The sequence below is a fragment of the Pelophylax lessonae genome (assembly GCF_965119305.1).
Source record: "Pelophylax lessonae genome assembly, chromosome: 2".
Taxonomy (NCBI): Eukaryota; Metazoa; Chordata; class Amphibia; order Anura; family Ranidae; genus Pelophylax; species Pelophylax lessonae.
The window spans coordinates 565,617,856-565,645,383 of NC_138769.1; the positions used below are offsets into that span (position 1 = coordinate 565,617,856).

The 27,528-nt window shown below is 42.8% G+C and overlaps 1 protein-coding gene across 1 annotated transcript in view; it reads right to left on the minus strand.

Moving 5' to 3' along the window:
• STAT2 (signal transducer and activator of transcription 2) overlaps window positions 1-22,411 on the minus strand; it is a 130,772-nt gene extending 108,361 nt beyond the window's left edge. Inside the window, exons 1-2 of the mRNA XM_082244373.1 lie at window positions 22,350-22,411; window positions 4,565-4,741 (exon numbers count right to left, since the gene is read on the minus strand). Of these exons, the coding sequence (XP_082100499.1) occupies window positions 4,565-4,695 (131 nt within the window). The 5' untranslated portion in view covers window positions 4,696-4,741; window positions 22,350-22,411. The remainder of the gene's footprint in view (window positions 1-4,564; window positions 4,742-22,349) is intronic.
• Window positions 22,412-27,528: the final 5,117 nt, after the last annotated feature.

Sequence of the window (27,528 nt, forward strand, 5' to 3'; positions counted from 1 at the left end):
CAGTACGGCATTTCTTTTTTTTTTTTATTTTCACCGATATTGTGCCTGTACACACAGGTGCATAAACAAGCTCTGTGTGTTTTCTAAAAGTGTTTTTTACTAAAAAAAAAAAAAATTGAAAAATCTGCTTTCCTGGTCAGTATTTTGCTCTGGTATGCGCATATGAGCATAAATATTTCTTATTTTCATAGATTTTGCCATAAGTAATGTATTGTATGTGTGAATTGAATACATGTAAATCTGAATACATACTATACAATTTTCTTTAGATTTACATATAATATGAGGTCAAACAAATAAAATCAAATTTCTTCATAAGTTTTAGCCAAAACGTATTCCGTTACATGTCTTTGGGGGAAAAAAAATGCCAACAAGTGTATATGAATTGGCTTGTGTGAAAGGTATAGCGTCTGCAAACTATCTATCTCATATAACTTTTTTTTTTAAAAGGTTGATTTATTCTGATATACTAACGGCCTATCTAATTTCTTGAAGCCCTTAGATGTCAGGACAGTACAAATTCTTTTCCACAAAGACGGTCTTCTTTTTGTAAAGAAGAAAGTCTGAGGTATTTAGTAAAAGGCATGGCAAGTTTTTTGAAGTTGTAATTTTTTGTCACAATTTTTGTTAAGAAAAAAAAATAAGGAAATTGAATACTTTTTTTTCACAATTATTTATTTATTTATTTATTTTTACATCAGTGCAGCTCAGAATAATCATACGACTGTATGTGGCAGTGACAGGGACACTAACTGGTGTTCTTTAAGCAGAGTAGTGTCACCCTAGTAACACCGTACTACTCTGGGAATGTACTCAGCAATTTTTTTTTTTTTTTTTTTTACACTTTGTTTGCTGTTACAATGAAGATCATTGTAACAGCAAGATTTTCTAAACTGACATGAATGGTTCAACCAATTATGACAGCTGTGATTACTAGTGATTTGTAATTGGGTACAGTTATCACATGGTACAGAGTTCTGGGATTTGCCCAGGTATCATGTAATAGCTGTGGGCCAATCACAGCATAGGAAACACAGCTGTTATGATTTCATTCATAACAGAGTTGTTGACATCGTAATCATGTAATCGCATAGCTATCACAAGATCACCGGGCCTTAAGTCCCGGGATCCAAAATCGGGCACGCAGTGCCCCTCTTAGCCTGAGCAGGCAAAATGACGTACATGTACTGCATGTGCCGTCCAGCTGCAGTATATGTACTGTGGCTGGTCAGCAAGTGGTTAAGAATGCTTTTAGACATAGAAGTGTTAGTTTATTTTTATCAAAAAAAAGAGAATAAAGAGAAGAAAATTCAAATCAAATCAATATCTGGTGTGACCACCCTTTGCGTTCAAAACAACATCAATTCTTCTAGGTACACTTGCACACAGTTTTTGAAGGAACTCAACAGGTAGGTTGTTCTAAAAATCATGGAGAACCACAGATCGGTTGTGGATGAAGGCTGCCTCAAATCCTTCTGTCTCCTAATGTAATCCCAGACAGACTCAATGTTGAGATCAGGGCTCTCTGGGGACCAAACCATCACTTCCAGGACTACTTATTCTTCTTTAGAAACATAGAATGTGTCGGCAGATAAGAACCATTTGGCCCATCTAGTCTGCCCAATATATCTGAATCCTATGAATAGTCCCTGGCCCTATCTTGTATGAAGGATAGCCTTATGCCTATCCCATGCATGCTTAAACTCCTTCACTGTATTTGCAGCTACCACTTCTGCAGGAAGGTTATTCCATGCATCCACTACTCTCTCAGTAAAGTAATACTCCCTCATATTACTTTTAAACCTTTGCCCCTCTAATTTAAAACAGTGTCCTCTTGTGGTAGTTTTTCTTCTTTTAAATATGCTCTCCTCCTTTACCGAGTTGATTCCCTTTATGTATTTAAAAGTTTCTATCATATCCCCTCTGTCTCTTCTTTCTTCCAAGCTATACATGTTAAGATCCTTTAACCTTTCCTGGTAAGCTTTTTCCTGCAATCCATGTACTAGTTTAGTAGCTCTTCTCTGAACTCTCTCTAGAGTATCTATATCCTTCTGGAGATATGGCCTCCAGTACTGCGCACAATACTCCAAGTGAGGTCTCACCAGTGTTCTGTACAGCGGCATAAGCACTTCTCTCTTTCTTTACGCTGAAGATAGTTCCTAATGATATTGGCTGTATGTTTGGGGTCATTATCCTGCTGCAGAATTCATTTGGGGCCAATCATACACCTCCCTGATGGTATGGCACAATGGATAAGTATCTGCCTGTATTTCTCAGCATTGAGAAACCCACCACTGATCCTCCCCAAATCTCCAATTCCATTTGCAGAAATGCAGTCCCAAACATTCAAGGTACCTCCACCATGCTTTACTGTTTCCTGCAGACACTCATTATTGTGTCATTCTCGAGACCTTTGGTGAACAAACTGCCTCCCACTACAGCCACATATTTGGACTTATCAGTCCAGAGCATCTGCTGCCATTTTTCTGCAAACCGGTTCATGCGTTTTCATGCATAGCTTAGTAGCTTAGCCTTGTTTCTATGTCAGGGGTATGGCCTTTTGGCCACAATTCTTCCAATGAGACCACTTCTGGCCAGACTTCTCTGGACAGTGGATGGGTGTACCTAGGTCCCTTTGGTTTCCACCAGTTCTCTGCTGATGGCACTGCTGGACATCTTCCAATGTCAAAAGCAAATAAGCAAGATGTGTCTTCATTTTTTTTCATTAGGTTTCCTTGGCCGACTACTGTGTCTATGGTCCTCAGTGTTGCCCGTTTCCTTGCGCTTCTTCAAAAGGAACACATTTTAAAACCCCAGTCTGCTTTGAAATCTTTGACTGGAAGAGACCTTGCTGATGCAGTAGAATTACCTTGTGTCTTGTTGCTGTGCTCAGTCTTGCCATGGTGTATTACCTGTGACATGAACTCGCTTTAGCAACAGAGTTTGGCTTTTCCTCACCCAGTTTTTAGCACAGCTTTTTCTATTTCAGTTAATGACTGCGTTTCAACCTAATCATACACCTGTCTCTAATCCTATAAAATCCCTAACTTTGTGCAAGTGTAAGAATTGATTCTGGTTTGAAGCCAAAGTGTAGTCACTCCAAATATTAATTTGATTTAGATTCTGCTTCTGTTTTCTCACTTTGTATTTTGTAAATTGATACAAATAAATCAAAATTCTCTTGTATTTTATTGTATATGTACTGTCTCCCTCTAATATTGTAAAGCGCTGATTAAACTGCTGGCGCTATAGAAATCCTTAATAATAATATTTTTATAAGCATTCTTGCCTTATAGAATTTCTTCACACCTGCCTATAACTATTGCATAGTCCTGTGTATGTATGTATGTATATATATATATATATATATATATATATATATATATATATATATATATATATATATATATGTGTGTGTCATACCTTTGGGATTCCCCTGGAAGCTGGACACTACTGTAGTAGGCATCCCTACTACAGTGATCTTCATGGGCTTCTGGGTCCCATGCTGAGCAGCAGTCCTGCTGCATTGTGAACACTGATTGCCGCTCGCTCGTTGGGGGCACCATTCAGGGAACACTTTGCATTTTCTCAATGAATGCAAAGCATTCTCTGATTGGATGAGGTGGAGAGGTGGGGCAGTGAAGTCACAATTTCCACCTCGTCCAATCAGAGAACACTTTGCATTCATTCAGAAAATGTAAAGTATTCAGACCCATGTCAAGCAGGTGATGGCCTGTGTTCAGTAAACAGAAGTGAAGTCTCATATCATAGCATCCAGAAGCTAGTGGGGTTCACTACAATGGCAGCGGATATTACAGTGATTTCCTGCTTCCAGCAGGATCCCACAGGAATGGCACATCCATACTTACATTGGTCCAAACTGGATCAATGTAGCTATGCAAAAATATTCCATACCTGGAATTCAGCTTTAATGCATGGGCAAGGCATTTGTTTGTTCAAGGAATGTTTTATCATGATTTATTGATCAAAAAGGAGAACGATTCTAAAAAAAAAAAAAAAAAAAAATAATAATAATATTTTGGATTAGAATATGTTAATGTTTTTTTTTAAATGAGAAAGGAGTCATGAAATTCACATAAGCCGGCCATAGACGGTTCAAACCATGTATGGGTAGGCCGAATGTACCCAAGTTGATCAATCAACTTGAGTACAACCAGCCGGTCGGATGTTAAATGTGATGATTGCTAGCGGCTGGTATAGCTGCTAGCAATAATCTCTGTGTTCTGTTGGCAGAGACTGCTTCCCCTGTGTGTGTTAAAACAGCATGTCAATGCACATCAGCTCAAGCGCACTTAACGCGTGCTGATTGCAACGCATGGGGTAAATCCAACCTATATAGACTCAAGGACTTATTTAGTTATATACCAAGCAATCTTACTCAAATACGGAGAGAAATACTGCAGCTGCCATTGCTGACCAGGAACCCCAAAGCCCAGAAAAGGAAAGCCAAAGTAAAGACAAAGGTCCTTATCTGCTGCTTCCATGTTTCCCCCTGGAAATGTTCCCTATAAGTAGTATTTGTAAGCTTATATGCCTCCCTCACCAGTCTTGTGATTCAATCCATTGTGCCAGATACTGCCGGACCTCCACTAGTAGAATCTGGTCACTGTAGAGTCCTAGGAGGTGGTCTTTGAAGGGTCCAGGTAGGTTCAACAGGGAGTCCCATTGGCTCATGTTGTAAACCACCAAAGCACTTTCACCCGAGGAGCGATAAAATTAGCTGGAAAGAAATTTTATATAACTATAGAAATCTAAAAAAAAAAAAAACATATTACATTTTCTTCTGTTGACTTCAGTTTTGTAAATGAACTAAACAAGCAGTACATAGGAATTACAGTGCCTTGCGAAAGTATTCGGCCCCCTTGAACTTTGCGACCTTTTGCCACATTTCAGGCTTCAAACATAAAGATATAAAACTAATTTTTTGTGAAGAATCAACAACAAGTGGGACACAATCATGAAGTGGAACGAAATTTATTGGATATTTCAAACTTTAACAAAGAAAAAAACTGAAAAATTGGGCGTGCAAAATTATTCAGCCCCCTTAAGTTAATACTTTGTAGCGCCACCTTTTGCTGCGATTACAGCTGTAAGTCGCTTGGGGTATGTCTCTATCAGTTTTGCACATCGAGAGACTGAAATTTTTGCCCATTCCTCCTTGCAAAACAGCTTGAGCTCAGTGAGGTTGGTCTCTTTCCACAGATTCTCGATTAAATTCAGGTCTGGACTTTGACTTGCCCATTCTAACACCTGGATATGTTTATTTGTGAACCATTCCATTGTAGATTTTGCTTTATGTTTTGGATCATTGTCTTGTTGGAAGACAAATAACCGTCCCAGTCTCAGGCCTTTTGCAGACTCCATCAGGTTTTCTTCAAGAATGGTCCTGTTTTTGGCTCCATCCATCTTTTCCATCAATTTTAACCATCTTCCCTGTCCCTGCTGAAGAAAAGCAGGCCCAAACCATGATGCTGCCACCACCATGTTTGACAGTGGGGATGGTGTGTTCAGGGTGATGAGCTGTGTTGTTTTTACGCCAAACATAACGTTTTGCATTGTTGCCAAAAAGTTAGATTTTTGGTTTCATCTGACCAGAGCACCTTCTTCCACATGTTTGGTGTGTCTCCCAGGTGGCTTGTGGCAAACTTTAAACAACACTTTTTATGGATATCTTTAAGAAATGGCTTTCTTCTTGCCACTCTTCCATAAAGGCCAGATTTGTGCAGTATACGACTGATTGTTGTCCTATGGACAGAGTCTCCCACCTCAGCTGTAGATCTCTGCAGTTCATCCAGAGTGATCATGGGCCTCTTGGCTGCATCTCTGATCTGCATGGTCTTCTCCTTGTATGAGCTGAAAGTTTAGAGGGACAGCCAGGTCTTCGTAGATTTGCATTGGTCTGATACTCCTTCCATTTCAATATTATCGCTTGCACAGTGCTCCTTGGGATGTTTAAAGCTTGGGAAATCTTTTTGTATCCAAATCCGGCTTTAAACTTCTCCACAACAGTATCTCGGACCTGCCTGGTGTGTTCCTTGTTCTTCATGATGCTCTCTGCGCTTTAAACGGACCTCTGAGACTATCACAGTGCAGGTGCATTTATACGGAGACTTGATTACACACAGGTGGATTCTATTTATCATCATTAGTCATTTAGGTCAAAATTGGATCATTCAGAGATCCTCACTGAACTTCTGGAGAGAGTTTGCTGCACTGAAAGTAAAGGGGCTGAATAATTTTGCGCGCCCGATTTTTTAGTTTTTTTATTTGTTAACAAAGTTTGAAATATCCAATAAATTTCATTCCACTTCATGATTGTGTCCCACTTGTTGTTGATTCTTCACAAAAAATTACAGTTTCATATCTTTTTGTTTGAAGCCTGAAATGTGGCAAAAGGTCGCAAAGTTCAAGGGGGCCGAATACTTTCGCAAGGCACTGTACATTATAAAGACTAACGTAATGCAATTCCAAGGCTATTCTATGTTCTGTCAATGTGGAAATCCAGCCAGAAACATCTTTCTTCTTAGAGAGAGAGATAAGGAGATTGATCCTCTGATTCCTACTGTATTAAAGTGTATTGTATTTATACTGTCTACCCTCAAGTTGTAAAGCGCTGCGTAAACTGTCGGCGCTATATAAATACTATATAATAATAATAATATAGGAAAGGTTGGACCTTGCCAGATTGTTTGCTGTCTTTGTCCCCATTGGGAAGATTTCCCTTTGTTCCATGTCCTAGTCGTAAGACAGGAAAGAAGAAGAAATCCCATATTTGGTGTCTACAATTAAATATGGTGACTACTATAAAATGTGACATTTCCTATTATTTTCTGCCCCATGCCAACGATCACTGACGTAGGAAGTAAAGATGAATTTCCCTAGTGGGGCCATAGACAGCATCCGAAATTCTTGAACTTCCCCCCACTGTATTCAAAACATGGCTGGAGTTCCACTTTATGAACAGTAAACTCAAATAAATTCAACTTTTAAATAACGCATTTCTTCAATTATTTCACCTCTTATGTTATGATCTATTAGCCAAAAATAAACTTGATGGCTATTCAATTAGCTCTTTTCCATTATTCAAGATGCATAAGACAGACTTTAGCCTTGATTTACTAAGGTACATCTCTGCGGTTCAGGAATGAAGGCACATTAATGCATGTTACGTTTTACAATAACGTGGGCTGCGTTAAAGTGTTAGTTCCCCTTTACAGAAAAATCTAAAAGTGAACTGTATATCGTCCAGTCCACACCAGTCCCTGCTGTACTTACCTCAATGGGTGGTGAGCTGTCAGATCCCACGCAACTAGTCCAGTGGTCCAGGGATTTGAAATTCTCACTCTTCTGTTAGGTCAGAACCACCACAGAGAATCGCTCTCATCTGTCCTGGAAGTGCTGCACAGAGAAGAGGGAGAAGAAGGGGGGTTTCAAATCCACAGACTGCTGGACCAGCTGCATGGGCACTGACAGCTCATCACCCACGGAGGCAACTACAGCAGGGACTGGGTCAGTAGGGGAGGGTGCATGGTGTTAGTTCACCAGATATCTGGTCACCCACAGAACATGGAAAAACAATTATTTTAGTAAATATAAACTGCTAAATACCTTTTTTCATCAGCAGTATATAGCAGTTTTGTGACTTCTATCAGTGTCTGGTTAAAGCTTGTAGGAGGAGTTTTCATTCTACTCTGACTGTTCTATGAGGCTGCAGGACCCCTGACCCTCTGTCTAGACAGTGCTGATTGGCCCTGTGCTGATCACATGCACTCTCCCAAGGAAAAAAAAAAAACCCTCTAGCAATAAACACCAAACTGAATATGTGCATCCTGACTCCAAAACTTTTATCAGGAGATGAATTGGGGACTGTGGAAGAAGGGGAGAAGACAGGATCAAACAGCCTTTATACACAATGTGGAGGAATAACCCCTTAGGTTCCACAGTGAGCATAACACAACAATGCTTTACTGCATATACAGACTGATTTTACTCTTGTGGGTTTAGTAACACTTTAGGGTATTTAAAGTGATTGTAAAGTCTTGTTTTTCTTTCTATAAAATCACCAAACATGTTATACTTACCTCCTCTGTGCTGTTGGTTTTGCACAGGGTAGCCAGGATCCTCCTTGGGTCCCTCTTTGCTGCTCCTGGCCTCTCCCTCCTGTTGAGTGCCCCCACAGCAAGCAGCTTGCTATGGGGGCAACTGAGCCGAGCTGCAGCTCTGTGTGTCCATTCAGACACAGAGTTGTCCTTCACTCCAACCACTCTCTCTCCTGATTGGCTAAATTACTTTGATTGACAGCAGCTGGAGCCAATGGCACCGCTACTGTGTCTCAGCCAATCAGGAGGGAGAGTCCTGGACAGCTGAGGGGCTCGTGAACATACCACGATAGATGGGGCTCAGGTAAGTATTAGGGGATTCAACCCCCCTCATGATCTTAATCTGGCATTGCCACAATTCAGGTAAGGCTTCATGTACACGGGACGTTTGAAAAAGTCCTTTGAACGCTGGAACTTGACAACTATAGAACGACGTTTAAAACGGCCGTTTTGTCGCGTTTGCATGCCGCGTTTGGACGCGTTCAGTGGCGTTTGCGTTCAGAGGCGATTTTTGCAAAACACTTCTGGAGACCCTCCCAAATACCCACAATGCAACAGAAATATGTCTTTCAGCCATTTTCAGTTGAATGAATATATATATATATATATATATAGCAGAGTGGGGTCACCCTGGCATGACAGTCACGTCACTCTAAACACCGGTCACCCTGACATGGCAGAGTGGGGTCACCCTGGCATGGCAGCGTCAGGTCACCCTAAACAACGGTCACCCTGACATGGCAGAGTGGGGTCATGCAGCTGCCATGTAGGGGTGACCTGACTCTGCCATGTCAGGGTGACCCAACTATGCAGATTTTGGGTTAGGGGTATACATACGCGTGTGTGTGTGTGTGTGTGTATGTGTATGTGTATATATATATATATATATATATATATATATATACACACATATACATATACACACACACACGTATGTATACCCCTAACCCAAAATCTGCATAGTTGGGTCACCCTGGCATGGCAGAGTCAGGTCACCCTAAACTCCGGTCACCCTGACATGGCAGAGTCAGGTCACCCTGGCATGGCAGCTGCATGACCCCACTCTGCCATGTCAGGGTGACCGGAGTTTAGGGTGACCTGACTCTGCCATGCCAGGGTGACCCCACTCTGCCATGTCAGGGTGACCGTTGTTTAGGGTGACCTGACGCTGCCATGTCAGGGTGACCCCACTCTGCCATGTCAGGGTGACCGGTGTTTAGAGTGACGTGACTGTCATGCCAGGGTGACCCCACTCTGCCATATATATATATATATATATTATATATATATATATATATGTGTGTGTATTATATACACACACACACACACACACATTATATATATATATATATATATATAGGCCTCCTGAAAATGCAAGCGCTAAATGCGGGTGAACGTGTTCGGTCGCGTTTGGCCGCGTTTTTGCATCTGAAACGCCGGGAAACACACGTTCTAATGCAAATAATTGCTTTAAAAAAAAAAAAACGACACTGAACGCAACTGCCTGTAAATGACCCGATGTACATGGACAGATAAGATAACATATAGGTGGGTTCAGGGGCTTCTGAAAAAAACGCCCAACTGCTCCTAAACATCGATTTACAAGTTGCAGTGTACATGAGCCCTTAGGGGTCTGATCTGTCCGCCGCAATGTCGCAGTTCCGCAAAAAAAAGAAAAAACATAAATCTTTCCCGTAGTTAGTAAACGCAATAACTTTTGCGCAACCCAATCAAAATATGCTTATTGCGATTTTTTTACCAAAAATATGTAGCGGAAAACAAATTGGCATAAAATGTAAAAAAAATTTTGATTTTTACATTTTTTTTTGAGAATTTCATATAAAAAAATGTGAAAAATATTGTTATTTTTTCAAAATTGTCGCTCTTTTTTTGTTTATAGCGCAAAATATAAAAATCGCACAGGTGATCAAATACCAAAAAAAAGCTCTGTTTGTGGGAAAAAAAGGATGTCAATTTCGTTTGGGTACAGCGTCGCACGACCGCGCAATTATCCATTAAATTCATGCAGTGCCTAATTGCAAAATAGGGTCTGGTCATCGAGCAGCCAAATCCTCTAAAGTGGTTAAGTGGTTAATGTGTACCATTTTCGTACGATTTTTGTACGAGAAAAATTAGAAAAGAAAAACTGCGCATGATCAGAAACAATAAACTAAAAAAAAAAGCCTGTGTCGAATGAGACTTTTCGTACGAATGTTCGTTCATCGGTTTCAATTTGCTGTGAAACGACGAGGAAAATCGGACGATCGTTCGACTTATTTTCTTATAGTGTGTACCCCACTTTAGATGGAATCGGCATTAAAGCCTGACATTAGTTTTTACAAGCTGCACCCAATGCAGAAATACGCTGATCTAGGCGGTGAATGTCCCTAATTGGCTTTGTGTATGAGCCCTGATATGTGGGCCAAGCTGTCCAGCAAAAGGGCCAGCAGTGGGGGTTGGGACAAGTTAGAACCCTGCCAAGAGGGCCGAAGCAGTTTTTTACCAGTTACAGTACTTCAAATTTAGGCCCTGCAAGCACCCACTGACCAACTCCTATGCCACAGAGTAGCAGTGTGTGTTGTGGGAAAGAAGAGTCATTGTCACATTCTCTCTCTAACAACCACTTCCTGTATTCTGCACAATCTGACATTACAGAACTGAAAACCCCCCTGCTAAAAATCACAAAGTGTCACTAAATAACACTCATTTCACACCCACCTGACTCCTCACAAATATATCTAAAGCCAAATTGGTTTTATTTGTATTATTGTGGATGGAGCTGTAAGGCCTCATTTACACAGGCAGCAAGGGGGCAGTAAGAACAGGCATTTGAGTCATGGTTTTGCCACCCACGTAAAAAAATAACATAGTCAGAGGGGGGCTGTATACATGCTGCGTATGCTAATCTTTGCAGCTGCTGCACATTTAACATGGTTTGTCAGGTGTCGCCACCTGCAAAAGTCTATGGGACGGTGCCACAACCATAAGCCAATCGCCTGGCTCGCGGTTGCGGCATTCCACTTGCCTACCGGGCACTTAAACCCTCTTTCTGCCCAGGTGTATTCTCAGCTTTCAGTGCAGTCACACTTTGAATGACAATTGCGCGGTCATGCAACACTACCCAAATGACATTTTTATACTTTTTTCAAACAAATAGAGCTTTCTTTTGCTGGTATTTAATTACTACTGGGGTTTTACGTTTTTGCTGAACAAAAAAAGACCGGGAATTTTGAAAAAATAAAAGTTATTACAATTTGTTATAAAATTCTGCAAACCGGTAATTTTTTGCCTTCATTGATGTGCGCTGATGAGGCGGCACTGATAGGCTGCACTGATAAGGCACTGGTAGGTGACACTGATAGGCAGCACTGATGATAGTGCTCTGATTGGCACTGGTAGGTGGCAGTGGTGGGCATTGATAGGTGGCACTGACCTGCACTGGTAGGGGGCACTGTTAGGTGGCACTGGTGGGCATTCATAGGTGGCACTGATGCACTGGTAGGGGGCACTGGTAGGCATTCATAGGTGGCACTGACCTGCACTGGTAGGTGGCACTGGTGGGCATTCATAGGTGGCACTGACCTGCACTGGTAGGTGGCACTGGTGGGCACTCATAGGTGGCACTGACCTGCACTGGTAGGGGGCACTGGTTGGTGGCACTGGTGGGCACTCATAGGTGGCACTGACCTGCACTGGTAGGTGGCACTGGTGGGCATTCATAGGTGGCACTGACCTGCACTGGTAGGTGGTACTGGTGGGCATTCATAGGTGGCACTGACCTGCACTGGTAGGGGGCACTGGTGGGCATTGATAGGTGGCACTGACCTGCACTGGTAGGTGGCACTGGTGGGCACATTTGCTCTTCCTCTTCGGGACCGATGTCCCTCTGATAGCAGCCGGCGATTAGCTTTTTTTTCACACTTACAGCGGGAGGAGAAAAAAAAAAGGCCTGATCACCGGCTGCTGTTTACATTGCATGATCAGCTGTCATTGGCTGACAGCTGATCACATGGTAAGGGGCCAGGGCCGATCTGTGATCAGCCGAGTCTCATGGACTCGCTGATCACAGAGCGAGCTCCGTGCGCCCCACAGGGAGCATGCAGGCAGTTCACGCACAGGAGGACGTAAAGCCATCTTTCGGCTATAATGCAGGCAGGAAGAAGTTAATCAAACTGAGTCGATTGGCCAGGGCGGAAACCGATTAATCATGCTGCACTGGACATAAATTTGATTGTATCGATCAGATTATAAGAATGCATAGTGCAAAACAAAGATGCAATTGACAACTTATGATCATATCTTCCAACTTATCTTTCCCATCTGTCATATTGAACGAATAGATATTCATCCATATTATGATTATTCCAATCGAAAAAGATCGATCACTTGTCGAAGCATGCACTGTCAATCTAAAACCCCAGAACAGGAGTTCCCATTGGAAGCCCCCCCCCCCCATTCCTCACTTTTAGTCCCGGTGACAATAATCACCAGGAAACAAAAAGAAGATGAATCTCTCCAATGGTGCAAAGACAGCTATAAAAACCCAACAGGGGTTCCAAAACGTCCCTCCTTTCTCCAAAATGAAAGGAAAAAGTTTTCATTTTAAACACAGAAAAAGACTAGAAAAAGTAGAGTGTTTTGTCATTGTCCATGGCAAAGGTGTCACCAGAATTGAGTGGAAATCCTCCAATGGGGACAATAGTTCTGGTGTCACTGTCTAAGGAAAGTCATAGAGGAAGCGATTTTCTTTCCTTCAACCACAGGTGAAAATCCCTTTATTCCATGCCTCCCACAGCGCTATTGTATTCTGCAGGCCCGGGGAGGGGGTGCAGGGAGCCTACCAGGCCAACAGAATACAATGATTACTGCTGGGCGGCTTTACCTCTCTTTGTAACACATGGTCTGTGTTAAAGTGTTACTAAACCCAGGACCCTGCATTCACTATATCTGGTCTCCCACAGTACACAGAACATGGAAACGCAATTATTTCAGTAAATATAAACTGATAAATACCTTTTCTCATCAGCAGTATATAGCAGTCTTGAAACTTTTATCAGTGTCTGGTTAAAGCTTGTAGGAGGAGTTTTCATTCTAGTCTGACTGTCCTATGAGGCTGCAGGACCCCTGACCCTCTGTCTGGACAGTGCTGATTGACCCTGTGCTGATCACATGTACCCTACCAAGAAAAAAAAAAAAAAAACTCTTCAACAATACACATCAAACTAAGCTAAGAGCACTAAGGCTCTGTTCTATTGGGAGATGGCTTGGGGACAGTGGAAGAAGGGGGAGGATCAGAAAAGACAGGATCAAACAGCCTTTTTACACAACACAGATGATTAATCACTTAGATTCCACAGTGAGTATAATAAGCATGCATATACAGTGGGTACGGAAAGTATTCAGACCCCCTTAAATTTTTCACTCTTTGTTATATTGCAGCCATTTGCTAAAATCATTTAGGTTCATTCTTCTTCCTCATGAATGTACACATAGCACCCCATACTGACAGAAAAACACAGAATTGTTGACATTGTTGCAGATTTATTAAAAAAGAAAAACTGAAATATCACATGGTCCTAAGTATTCAGACCCTTTGCTCAGTATTTAGTAGAAGCCCCCTTTTGATCTAATACAGCCAGGAGTCTTTTGGGGAAATATGCAACAAGTCTTTCACACCTGGATTTGGGGATCCTCTGCCATTCCTCCTTGCAGATCCTCTCCAGTTCTGTCAGGTTGGATGGTAAACGTTGGTGGACAGCCATTTTTAGGTCTCTCCAGAGATGCTCAATTGGGTTTAAGTCAGGGCTCTGGCTGGGTCATTCAAGAACAGTCACGGAGTTGTTGTGAAGCCACTCCTTCGTTATTTTAGCGGTGTGCTTAGGGTCATTGTCTTGTTGGAAGGTAAACCTTCGGCCCAGTCTGAGGTCCAGAGCACTCTGGAGAAGGTTTTTGTCCAGGATATCCCTGTACTTGGCCGCATTCATCTTTCCCTCGATTGCAACCAGTCGTCCTGTCCCTGCAGCTGAAAAACACCCCCACAGCATGATGCTGCCACCACCATGCTTCACTGTTGGGACTGTATTGGACAGGTGATGAGCAGTGCCTGGTTTTCTCCACACATACCGCTTAGAATTAAGGCCAAAAAGTTCTATTTTGGTCTCATCAGACCAGAGAATCTTATTTCTCACCATCTTGGAGTCCTTCAGGTGTTTTTTAGCAAACTCCGTGCGGGCTTTCATGTGTCTTACACTGAGGAGAGGCTTCCGTCGGGCCACTCTGCCATAAAGCCCCGACTGGTGGAGGGCTGCAGTGATGGTTGACTTTCTACAACTTTCTCCCATCTCCTGACTGCATCTCTGGAGCTCAGCCACAGTGATCTTTGGGTTCTTCTTTAGCTCTCTCACCAAGGCTCTTCTCCCCCGATAGCTCAGTTTGGCCGGACGGCCAGCTCTAGGAAGGGTTCTGGTTGTCCCAAACGTCTTCCATTTGAGGATTATGGAGGCCACTGTGCTCTTAGGAACCTTAAGTGCAGCAGAAATCTTTTTGTAACCTTGGCCAGATCTGTGCCTTGCCACAATTCTGTCTCTGAGCTCTTCAGGCAGTTCCTTTGACCTCATGATTCTCATTTGCTCTGACATGCATTGTGATCTGGAAGGTCTTATATAGACAGGTGTGTGGCTTTCCTAATCAAGTCCAATCAGTATAATCAAACACAGCTGGACTCAAATGAAGGTGTAGAACCATCTCAAGGACGATCAGAAGAAATGGAATGCACCTGAGTTAAATATATGAGTGTCACAGCAAAGGGTCGGAATACTTAGGACCATGTGATATTTCAGTTTTTCTTTTTTAATAAATCTGCAACAATGTCAACAATTCTGTGTTTTTCTGTCAGTATGGGGTGCTATGTGTACATTCATGAGGAAGAAGAATGAACTTAAATGATTTTAGCAAATGGCTGCAATATAACAAAGAGTGAAAAATTTAAGGGGGGTCTGAATACTTTCCGTACCCACTGTACAGTCTGAGTTTACTGCTGGGGGTTTAGGAACACTTTAAATGGTTTGTCTCATTCCTGTAACTGATACCTCTAGAATAGAGCTAGTTATTTGGAAAAACAACAGACTTACTGGCTGGATCAACAGGTGAAATCAGAAGAAAGCCTAAGAAAAAGCAAAAAAAAAAAAAAAAAAAACCTGATACAGACATCACATCTTAGAATTGATAAGCTGCAATATAATAAATGTTTGTTTTTGGGTTTAAGGCTGGGTTCACACTGGTGGGATGTCAGACATCGCATGCGATTTACACTGCACTGCTGTGCAGATCACATGAGATATCTGCGACATGCGAATTGAGACATACAGATTGTATGGATGAATTTGCATCAATTCCCACCAACATGGGGCAGGACCCTTTTTTTGGCCCGCACTGGAATTGGATTGCATGGGTGTTCACACCTTTGCAATCCAATTCGCCACAATTTAGCAGTTCGCACTGCGATCTGTGAACTGATCTGGGGGGTGTCATTAACTTTGCATTGACACCCTCAGTGGTTCTCACATGTCAGTGTGACTTCAAGTTGCAATTACTTCAAAGTAGTCTCTGCACTAATTTGAGACGATTTTTTATGCGTTTTGGAGGTCCAAAGACCTAGGCATTGCTTCAAGTTCAGTCAAAATCATGGTAAAATCGCAACTTTTAGATTGCATATAAGGCCCTGTTCACACCTGAGCGTTTTTCAGCTCATAAAATGCTCATCTCTGAAGTCTCAAAACGCCCAACAAGAAAAGTCCCATTGATTTCAATGGCCCCTGTGCACATCTGAGCGTTTTCTCGCCTGAAGCTCCACTCACACCTGAACGGATCGTTTTCAGACGGTTTTTGGGTGTTTTTTGCAGATGTTTGGAGGCAGGAATTGACATCTAACAAAAATGCTGGTAATCAAAAAAGGCCAAAAAAGAAGCTCATGTACTTTTTGTGAACTTCAGGAGTTTTGCTTCAGGTGACAAAACGCTCAGATGTGAACAGGGGCCATTGAAATGAATGGAATTTTGCTTGTTGGGGGTTTTGAGACTTCACAGATAAGCGTTTTATGACCTGAAAACACTCAGGTGTGAACAGGGCCTCTGAGGCTTCATTCACATACAGGCATCTCGGATCGTGGGCAGAATTGCCGTGATTCTGCCCACGATCCCGAACCATTGCAAGTCACAGGACACCTGTGCGATTCCTGTGATTTGCAATGGCACCCCAAAAACGGCGCGATTTTGCAGACGATTGTCGCCCAATGTTTTGCCGCGATTCTGCCCGCGATCCCGAACCATTGCAAGTCACGGGACGCCCGTGCGATTCCTGTGACTTGCAATGGCACCCCAAACACAGCGCGATTTCGCCAACAATTGTCGCCCAATGTTTTGCTGTGATTCTGCCCGCGATCCCGAACCATTGCAAGTCGCGGGATGCCAGTGCAATTCCTGTGACTTGCAATGGCACCCCAAACGTGGCGCGATTTTGCGGACGATTGTCACCCAATGTTTTGCCATGAATCTAATGATAAAATTGTAAGAAAGGTTGAAAACGGCGCTACCTTCAAAGTGCTAATGTGCCAAATAAATAGTGTATAAAATAAAGTGCTGGTGTGTATTATTTTAAGTGCTCATATTCTGAGTGATAACGGGTTAGATATTGCAACACTTATCAATCATAAGTGCTAGTGCCAGAAAAAACTTGAAAAGAAACCAAACCCGGTGCTTTTATTCAAAATAATAATGTGTATTACAGTGGTAAATCGTGGAAGTTTACATAAATAACATATACACAAAAGGTGCTTATTTTATTGGAAGAATGACTGTAAAATAATAACCTGTTATTATGACGTGCTGTGATCAAAAAGTGATGTGAAACTTCACATATATATGCAAGTGAAAAAATAAATGAAGTAGTGAGTCCTCTCTAGTAGAGAAATGAGAAAACAGGTGTTGATAAAAAGAAAAAGGAGAGCACGGGTTGCAAACACCAATGTAGCCACTAGGTGTCGCACCCGGCCAGTATACCACCTGTATATCAATAGGGACCAATATGGAATCCTGGGGTTCCCTCACCACGGTCTCTCCTCGTCCCGAGTACCTCAGAATATAAAAAGAGAGAGAGAGGGGGACCCCTTGGTGCGATGTATGGTGCCAATCTTTAAAGGGCGAGGTAGTAACTCACGGTTAGGCTGTCCTCGATCAGTGAAGAGAAGCCGGGAAGCTTCCGCGTTCCACGGCCCAAGCTCCAAATACCGGAAGTGACGTAGTGACGTAAGACTCCACCCTACGCGTTTCGTAATACAACGTCTACTGGAGCGGCGTCAACATATCGGGCTCCCGGTGTTAAATAGCCGCACTGTCTCCTAGGTAACCAAATGGCTTCCGCCGCCATATTGGTACTCTCAGACCTGAAGCCGGACGGAGGACACCTTTAGCCTCACTGCAATGCCGGCGATTCTGGTTCTGTAATGGAGGGGCAGCTTTCATCATTTCGGGGACAGCCAATACCGATCAAGGTGTATATGTAAACTTGCAAAACATAGGATAAAAATAAAAATAGTTTTATTTCAAAAAATCCTTCTCCGCAAAAAAAAAGGAGAAATAAAAGCAAAAAAGCAAAAAAAAAAAAAAACTTTATTTAAAAACATGGCGACAACGGAACTATCTTATAGCCAAACTAATAACCAATTCCATGGGATATATAACACTTCTCTCTGCAGGCCCATTCTGATATTCAGTGTGCAAAGGGGAACAGCCGAGGGGCATGTCAGAAAGGTTTTCCTAAATAACAGGGTAATCATGGATGGTTAATGATTTAAAAGTTATATAGATAAAAAATGTAAAAAATAAAAATAAAAATAACAAAAATGAAAATCAATAAAATAAAATATAATAAATATTTGTATTAAAATAATGTCTATACTTTGGAGTTCTTCTGATCTGATGTTCATGTTGATGTTGCTTCGGATATTTCCTAAGTATTTAAACGGGATCAACCATATTATCCAACTTACATATTTTAATCATGTTGATTTTATATTGATGCTGGATGAGAAGGCTTATTCCTATTCCTCATTATGCTGAATAAAAATTCCACGTGTTTATTTTATGTTTGTACCATGCTGCTAGGTAGAATTAAATATATAGTCCAATGGTTTTTATGTTTAAAATTATGTGTTGAGGTTGGACGAGAAGGCTCCTCAGAATTGTAATTCTTTTGTGGTCTTTTATGATATCTTGGTTTAGTGAAAGGCAATTTACTTTTATATGTATGTATATATACACGTCTAGTGCGGGTGACCCCAAATACATATACAATCGCTGGATAGAACAATTTGTTCCACTAGGAAAAAGTTTTTATATTTATAGCAATTATTTTCCGTATGGTGATAATATACCAAAAAATTGAATTTGAGGCAAAAAAGTATGTTGCTAGGAGTTTGTTTACAGGCAATGTGAAAATATACAATGAAATGCAGATATGCTTGGAGATATAAAATACAAATATCCAAAAATTGATATTAAAAACCAAAAACGATTATTGGAGTTCTCAATAAGAAAAAGATAAAAAATTAAAAAATTAGGGAAGAGGTATAAAATTTAATTAATATGGGAGATTGGGTAAAGACTTAAAACCTCTAAAAACTTTTAAAAGACGGGAATCTTTTAAAATCCTATTACAAACCCCTTCCTTAAACAGAAATTCTTTCAAAAAAGAATTATAAAATAGGATACTAAAAGGAAGGATTTTTCTGATGAGGTCTCTTCGCCCTGATGGGTTGAATGTAGATATAGATCTAAATTGTTTTATAACAGACATTTAATCCACAATTTTATATACATTTTATCCTTTATCTTGTAAACCCCCCCCCCTTTCCCCCCCCCCCTTTTTAAATCCTTTTTAAAGAACTCTTTTCAAAGAGTTCCTTTTAAAAAATTCTTATAAAAATTCTTCCTTTTAGTATCCTATTTTATAATTCTTTTTTGAAAGAATTTCTGTTTAAGGAAGGGGTTTGTAATAGGATTTTAAAAGATTCCCGTCTTTTAAAAGTTTTTAGAGGTTTTAAGTCTTTACCCAATCTCCCATATTAATTAAATTTTATACCTCTTCCCTAATTTTTTAATTTTTTTAATTTTTTATCTTTTTCTTATTGAGAACTCCAATAATCGTTTTTGGTTTTTAATATCAATTTTTGGATATTTGTATTTTATATCTCCAAGCATATCTGCATTTCATTGTATATTTTCACATTGCCTGTAAACAAACTCCTAGCAACATACTTTTTTGCCTCAAATTCAATTTTTTGGTATATTATCACCATACGGAAAATAATTGCTATAAATATAAAAACTTTTTCCTAGTGGAACAAATTGTTCTATCCAGCGATTGTATATGTATTTGGGGTCACCCGCACTAGACGTGTATATATACATACATATAAAAGTAAATTGCCTTTCACTAAACCAAGATATCATAAAAGACCACAAAAGAATTACAATTCTGAGGAGCCTTCTCGTCCAACCTCAACACATAATTTTAAACATAAAAACCATTGGACTATATATTTAATTCTACCTAGCAGCATGGTACAAACATAAAATAAACACGTGGAATTTTTATTCAGCATAATGAGGAATAGGAATAAGCCTTCTCATCCAGCATCAATATAAAATCAACATGATTAAAATATGTAAGTTGGATAATATGGTTGATCCCGTTTAAATACTTAGGAAATATCCGAAGCAACATCAACATGAACATCAGATCATTAGAACTCCAAAGTATAGACATTATTTTAATACAAATATTTATTATATTTTATTTTATTGATTTTCATTTTTGTTATTTTTATTTTTATTTTTTACATTTTTTATCTATATAACTTTTAAATCATTAACCATCCATGATTACCCTGTTATTTAGGAAAACCTTTCTGACATGCCCCTCGGCTGTTCCCCTTTGCACACTGAATATCAGAATGGGCCTGCAGAGAGAAGTGTTATATATCCCATGGAATTGGTTATTAGTTTGGCTATAAGATAGTTCCGTTGTCGCCATGTTTTTAAATAAAGTTTTTTTTTTTTTTTGCTTTTTTGCTTTTATTTCTCCTTTTTTTTGCGGAGAAGGATTTTTTGAAATAAAACTATTTTTATTTTTATCCTATGTTTTGCAAGTTTACATATACACCTTGATCGGTATTGGCTGTCCCCGAAATGATGAAAGCTGCCCCTCCATTACAGAACCAGAATCGCCGGCATTGCAGTGAGGCTAAAGGTGTCCTCCGTCCGGCTTCAGGTCTGAGAGTACCAATATGGCGGCGGAAGCCATTTGGTTACCTAGGAGACAGTGCGGCTATTTAACACCGGGAGCCCGATATGTTGACGCCGCTCCAGTAGACGTTGTATTACGAAACGCGTAGGGTGGAGTCTTACGTCACTACGTCACTTCCGGTATTTGGAGCTTGGGCCGTGGAACGCGGAAGCTTCCCGGCTTCTCTTCACTGATCGAGGACAGCCTAACCGTGAGTTACTACCTCGCCCTTTAAAGATTGGCACCATACATCGCACCAAGGGGTCCCCCTCTCTCTCTCTTTTTATATTCTGAGGTACTCGGGACGAGGAGAGACCGTGGTGAGGGAACCCCAGGATTCCATATTGGTCCCTATTGATATACAGGTGGTATACTGGCCGGGTGCGACACCTAGTGGCTACATTGGTGTTTGCAACCCGTGCTCTCCTTTTTCTTTTTATCAACACCTGTTTTCTCATTTCTCTACTAGAGAGGACTCACTACTTCATTTATTTTTTCACTTGCATATATATGTGAAGTTTCACATCACTTTTTGATCACAGCACGTCATAATAACAGGTTATTATTTTACAGTCATTCTTCCAATAAAATAAGCACCTTTTGTGTATATGTTATTTATGTAAACTTCCACGATTTACCACTGTAATACACATTATTATTTTGAATAAAAGCACCGGGTTTGGTTTCTTTTCAAGTTTTTTCTGGCACTAGCACTTATGATTGATAAGTGTTGCAATATCTAACCCGTTATCACTCAGAATATGAGCACTTAAAATAATACACACCAGCACTTTATTTTATACACTATTTATTTATTTATTTGGCACATTAGCACTTTGAAGGTAGCGCCGTTTTCAACCTTTCTTACAATTTTATCACTTTTAACCCTTTCAGGGTTGGTTGTTGGCAGCTTACACCTTAGGTCTTTTTTTGTATTTATTATAAACTCCATAGCGCTGGTCACCTCCTGCATAAAACATTTGCCATGAATCTGCCCGCGATCCCGAACCATTGCAAGTCACGGGACACCTGTGCGATTCCTGTGACTTGCAATGGCACCCCAAACACGGCGCGATTTTGCGGACGATTGTCGCCCAATGTTTTGCTGTGATTCTGCCCGCGTTTCTGAACCATTGAAAGTCGTGGGACGCCCATGCAATTCCTGTGATTTGCAATGGTACCCCAAACACGGTGCAATTTTGCAGACGATTGTCGCCCAATGTTTTGCCCCGATTCTGCCCATGATCCCGAACCATTGCAAGTCACGGGACACCTGTGCGATTCCTGTGACTTGCAATGGCACCACAAAAACGGCGCGATTTTGCCGACGATTGGCGTTTTGCGGTAAAAATGCACAAACAGAACAGCGGGACGCCTTTCGTCCAAAAGAAGTTCTTGCACTTTTTTTGGGCGACACGCGTCCCGCAATTCTGTTTGCGCAATTTTACCGCGATGGAGACTGAACCTCAAAAAAGTAGATTTTACGTCTGCAAACAACACCTAGAAATGATACGCTCAGCTATGAATGGAGCCGAGTATGAAAGGGCCCTAGATATATAACGATTATATATATATATATATATATATATATATATATATAGCTGCATTTATTGGCGATTTTCTCTTCTGTGATCACATTACATAGAACTATTCAGACAAGTAAAGAAATCTCCAGCCAAGCTGCACTGATCCAGTATTACAACACTGTCACTCATCTAGCACTCCTCTGATGACCCCACAACAAGTCACACGCTCATCTCCACCAATGTACACAGCACTTCGCTATTACAGAAGGTATACAATGCCATATATCCATCCCTATAATAAACACTGCACAATGCAGCATAGCTCTATCCTCCTTATACTTTATACAAGGGATTTATTTACCGAGCCTCGTCCAGGTGACCGCTCTGCACACACCCCACCCCTCACAGCCGCACAGCTCCGTGTCACCAACACAGTACACCCTAGCTTCGCACTCATTGGCTGCAGCCAACGTCAATCATACTGCAACAGCGAGCCAGGAGACTCGATGGGCGGGCACCTGGAGCAAGGCGGAGGCTAACTCCGCCCATCCGAGCAGCTGAGTGGTGATACCGGCACATGATTGGTCACGTAGGAGCAGACTGGCAGCAGCAGGCGGGATCTGAAACCTCCACAAGCCCATTTCCCTGGTATGACATCAGGAAGTAGGCGGCCCTGTGTTTTTTTATATATGTATTTGGTGGGTGGGAGGAGAATTGCTGGCAATATTACAGACATGTGGTGCTGATATGGGGCTGTACTCTGAAACAGAGGTTATGGCAGATATCTTCAGCCATAATCCAAGGAGACCGCTAGCAAACTGCAAAATATATATAAGTATTGCAGCTGGCCAGTGGTTAGGTTCTAAATAAAGTGGGGAAGTGTAACAACTTCTGTTAGTGTTTTCTGTGACCCCATTAAGGGATTGCCCCTCACTTCCTGTCCGGGTGACAACCTGTAAGAGAGGGGGTGAGGAGCTATTTGCAAGAAAGCCTCAGAAAGCAATGAAAACATTCTTTTTTTTTAGAAGATTAGGGAGCGGCTCAAACCGCCCAGCAGCTTAATCACTGAAGCCCCGGAGGATTTGGCTGCTCAAAGACCAGGCCCTATTTTGCGATTCGGCACTGCGTGACTGTAACGGACAATTGCGCGGTCGTGCGGCGCTGTACCCAAATGGAATAGACATCTTTTTTTTCCCACAAACAGAGCTTTCTTTTGGTGATATTTGATCACCTGTGCGATTTTTATTTTTTGCGCTATAAACAAAAAAAGAGCGACAATTTTGAAAAAATAACAATATTTTTCAAATTTTTTTATATGAAATTCTCAAAAGACAATGTAAAAATTAAAATTTTTTAACATTTTAGGCCAATTTGTTTTCTGCTACATATTTTTGGTAAAATAAAATCGCAATAAGCGTATTTTGATTGGTTTGCGCAAAAGTTATTGCGTTTACTAACTAAGGGAAAGATTTTTGTCATTTTTATTGTTTTTTTTAACTAGTAATGGCGGCGATCTGCGATCTTTTTTGTGGGACTGCGACATTGCGGCGGACAGATCGGACCCCTGACTGACATTTTTGACACTTTTGGGGGTACCAGTGACATTACTACAGTAATCAGTGCTAAAAATATGCACTGTTACTGTAAAAATGACACTGGCAGGGAAGGGGTTAACTTTATTGGTGATCAAGGGGTTAAGTGTGTCCCTAGGGGCGTGATTCTAACTGTCAGGGGGGCGTGGCTTGTTAGATCATCACATAGACATACGATCCTACATAGCAGGATCGCATAGCCTCAGTGATGATCTAAGGGAGAATGACAGACGGCTGTGTTTACATCAGCCGTCTGTCTTTCTCCCTCTCCTGAGTGAGATTGTGAGTGGCCGGAGGACATTGGTGCCGCCGGTCACACACGCGGGGATGGCAGGGAACGAGCGGGGGCGGGAGCGCGCGCGCGTTCACCCCTACAGGTTTGTGGGCGAGCGATGTACCAGTACGCCACTGGTGCAGTATATAGTCGTGCGGCAGTCGGCAAGTGGTTAAGGCCCCTTTCACACATATGGTCTGTTCAGTTCATCAGTTCAGTCACGTCACAATGTATCCGTTTTTCATCTGTTTTTTTATCCATTTTTCATCCGTTTTTTTTTTTTTTTTACATCCGCTACCAATGCAAAATGGATGAAAAATGGACCGTTTGTCCGTTTACATTCGTTTTTCATCCGGTCCGTTTTTTTGACGGATGAAAAATAGGGTATTCATTCGTTCCAACAAACGGACATTGACGGAAGCTGATGAAAATGGATGACGAGATGAGATGCATTGATGTCCCTTTTTCATCCGTCAATGGATGGATAAAAAACGGACAGCATCTGTGAAAGGGGGCCTAAGGCCCCTTTCACACATGGGAGTCCATTGGTGGACTCAGTTTTTCTCAGCGGGGGATCGATCCGCCGATCCCATGATGAGTAGGAGGAAGGCAGCTCTGTCTCCGCGCTGTATGCAGAGACAGAGCTGTCAGGTCCCGCTGTTCTCTATGGGGGAATCGGATGAGAACGGACCGTCTGTCCATTCTCATCCGATCTGATCCACTGGAAGGATGTAAAATAGGGTTTCCATCCATCCGGATTTGACGGATCGGATCGGATGTCAGCGGACATGTCTCCGCTGACATCCGATGCCCCATACAGATGCATGGGGCATCCGTTCAGATCCACCTGAAAAACTGACAGGTGGATCTGAACGGTCCGCCTGTGTAAAAGGGGCCTAAGGGCTCATGGACAAGGTTGCAAGGGGGACTACAGTATGCATGAGTGTCCAGAACCTTGAAAAAAAATAAAACTTCTCTGGGAACCACATCTGCCCATTGACAGCAATCTCAAGTTGGTAGTGCCAGCAGGAAGTGTTGATAATGTCTTCCTAGTGAACACATTGTATGTATAGGGATATGGAAAATGGTAGTGACATATATACACACACACGCATGTTTAACTGGATTTTATTCAACTTTACCCACTAAGTAACAATGGCACTGCAGTTGGCCCCTAGGTTTAGAGTCCTCTATCACCATTGTCCTCCCAATCAGCCCACCAACCGGACAGGCTCATGCGGTTCCTATTCATAAACTCCCAATTTGCCCAGTGCTTTATTCTTCCTTTAGGTCCATAGCCTTCCTTTATTGTAAACTGAAAACTCACAAAAATATTACTGACAACCAGGACCGGACTGGGAATAAAATTCAGCCCTGGAAAAAATTTCATACCAGCCCCATAGCATTATTATACCGGCCCAACAGCATAACGCCATTACTTTCTTGTTCATGAAAGGGAAAGCCATGCATTTTAAAGCAAATTTGAAGAGTGTACTATCATAGATAAGATAGTTATAAAAGCATATAGGGCTTTATATATAAAAGAGCAAATTCTAGTTAAAAGTGGTAAAAGTGCGGACATGGCACAGGAGATGTCAGAGGATGTGCGGACATGGCACAGGAGATGTCAGAGGATGTGCGGACATTGCACAGGGCATGTCAGAGGATGTGCGGACATGGCACAGGACATGTCAGAGGATGTGCGGACATGGCACAGGACATGTCAGGGGCTGTGCGGACATGGCACAGGACATGTCAGGGGCTGTGCGGACATGGCACAGGACATGTCAGGGGCTGTGCGGACATGGCACAGGACATGTCAGGGGCTGTGCAGACATGGCACAGGAGATGTCAGAGGATGTGCGGACATGGCACAGGACATGTCAGGGGCTGTGCAGACATGGCACAGGACATGTCAGAGGATGTGCGGACATGGCACAGGACATGTCAGAGAATGGGCGGACATGGCACAGGAGATGTCAGAGGATGTGCGGACATGGCACAGGAGATGTCAGAGGATGTGCGGACATGGCACAGGAGATGTCAGAGGATGTGCGAACATGGCACAGGAGAGGTCAGAGGATGTGCGGACATGGCACAGGAGAGGTCAGAGGATGTGCGGACATGGCACAGGAGAGGTCAGAGGATGTGCGGACATGGCACAGGAGAGGTCAGAGGCTGTGCGGACATGGCACAGGAGAGGTCAGAGGATGTGCGGACATGGCACAGGAGAGGTCAGAGAATGTGCGGACATGGCACAGGACATGTCAGGGGCTGTGCGGACATGGCACAGGACATGTCAGGGGCTGTGCGGACATGGCACAGGACATGTCAGAGGCTGTGCGGACATGGCACAGGACATTTCAGAGGATGTGCGGACATGGCACAGGAGATGTCAGAGAATGTGCGGACATGGCACAGGAGATGTCAGAGGATGTGCGGACATGGCACAGGAGATGTCAGAGGATGTGTGGACATGGCACAGGACATGTCAGGGGCTGTGCGGACATGGCACAGGACATGTCAGGGGCTGTGCGGACATGGCACAGGACATGTCAGAGGATGTGCGGACATGGCACAGGACATGTCAGAGGATGTGCGGACATGGCACAGGACATGTCAGGGGCTGTGCGGACATGGCACAGGACATGTCAGAGGCGGTGCAGACATGGCACAGGACATGTCAGGGGCTGTGCGGACATGGCACAGGAGAGGTCAGAGGCTGTGCGGACATGGCACAGGACATGTCAGGGGCTGTGCGGACATGGCACAGGACATGTCAGAGGCGGTGCGGACATGGCACAGGACATGTCAGGGGCTGTGCGGACATGGCACAGGACATGTCAGGGGCTGTGCGGACATGGCACAGGACATGTCAGGGGCTGTGCGGACATGGCACAGGACATGTCAGGGGCTGTGCGGACATGGCACAGGACATGTCAGAATTATCAGGGGCCCTAATACAATGCTTATCCCCCTCCCCCTAATACAATGCTGATCCCCCTAATACAATGCTGTTCCCCTCCTCCTAATACAATGCTGTTTCCCCTCCCTCCCCCTAAATTTGGGGGGGGGGGATCAGCATTGTATTAGGGGGAGGTCATCATTTTATTAGGGGGAGGGGGGTTAGCATTGTATTAGGAGGAGGGGAACAGCATTGTATTAGGGGGAGGGGCCCCAGGGGGGATGGCAGATAAGCATTGTATGAGGGGGGGGGGGGGTAGGTTAGCATTAGGGGCCCTAATATGCTGATTCTCTCCCCCAAATGCAAGAGGACGAGGTCCCCCAGGCCCCAGCCCATTTACACTTGCCTGGCTGTGCTGTCTCAGGCTCTGCTCCGCTCCGCTCCACTCTTCCTTCAGTCACTCTCAGTCATACAGTGTGACCTGGCTGCGATCATGCTGCTACTGCTGCTGCTGGCTTCTGTGAGGTGTGGGAGGGATCGGCGCCGTGACCGTCATGCAGACAGTCAGATGATCCACCGCCGCACAGCCGCTCCCGCCGGATGTGACGTAATGCCGCTCATAGCGGCTGACGTAGGAAAGACTCCAAGAGTGTATCTGTCACTGGAGCACAGCGGGGGCCGGGGCTGCAGCCGCCATCACAGCGCGGCCGCGGCGTGGTCCCAATGCTCAAAGCGGCCCCAGGGCCGGCGGCCCCCCGGTACGCCAGTC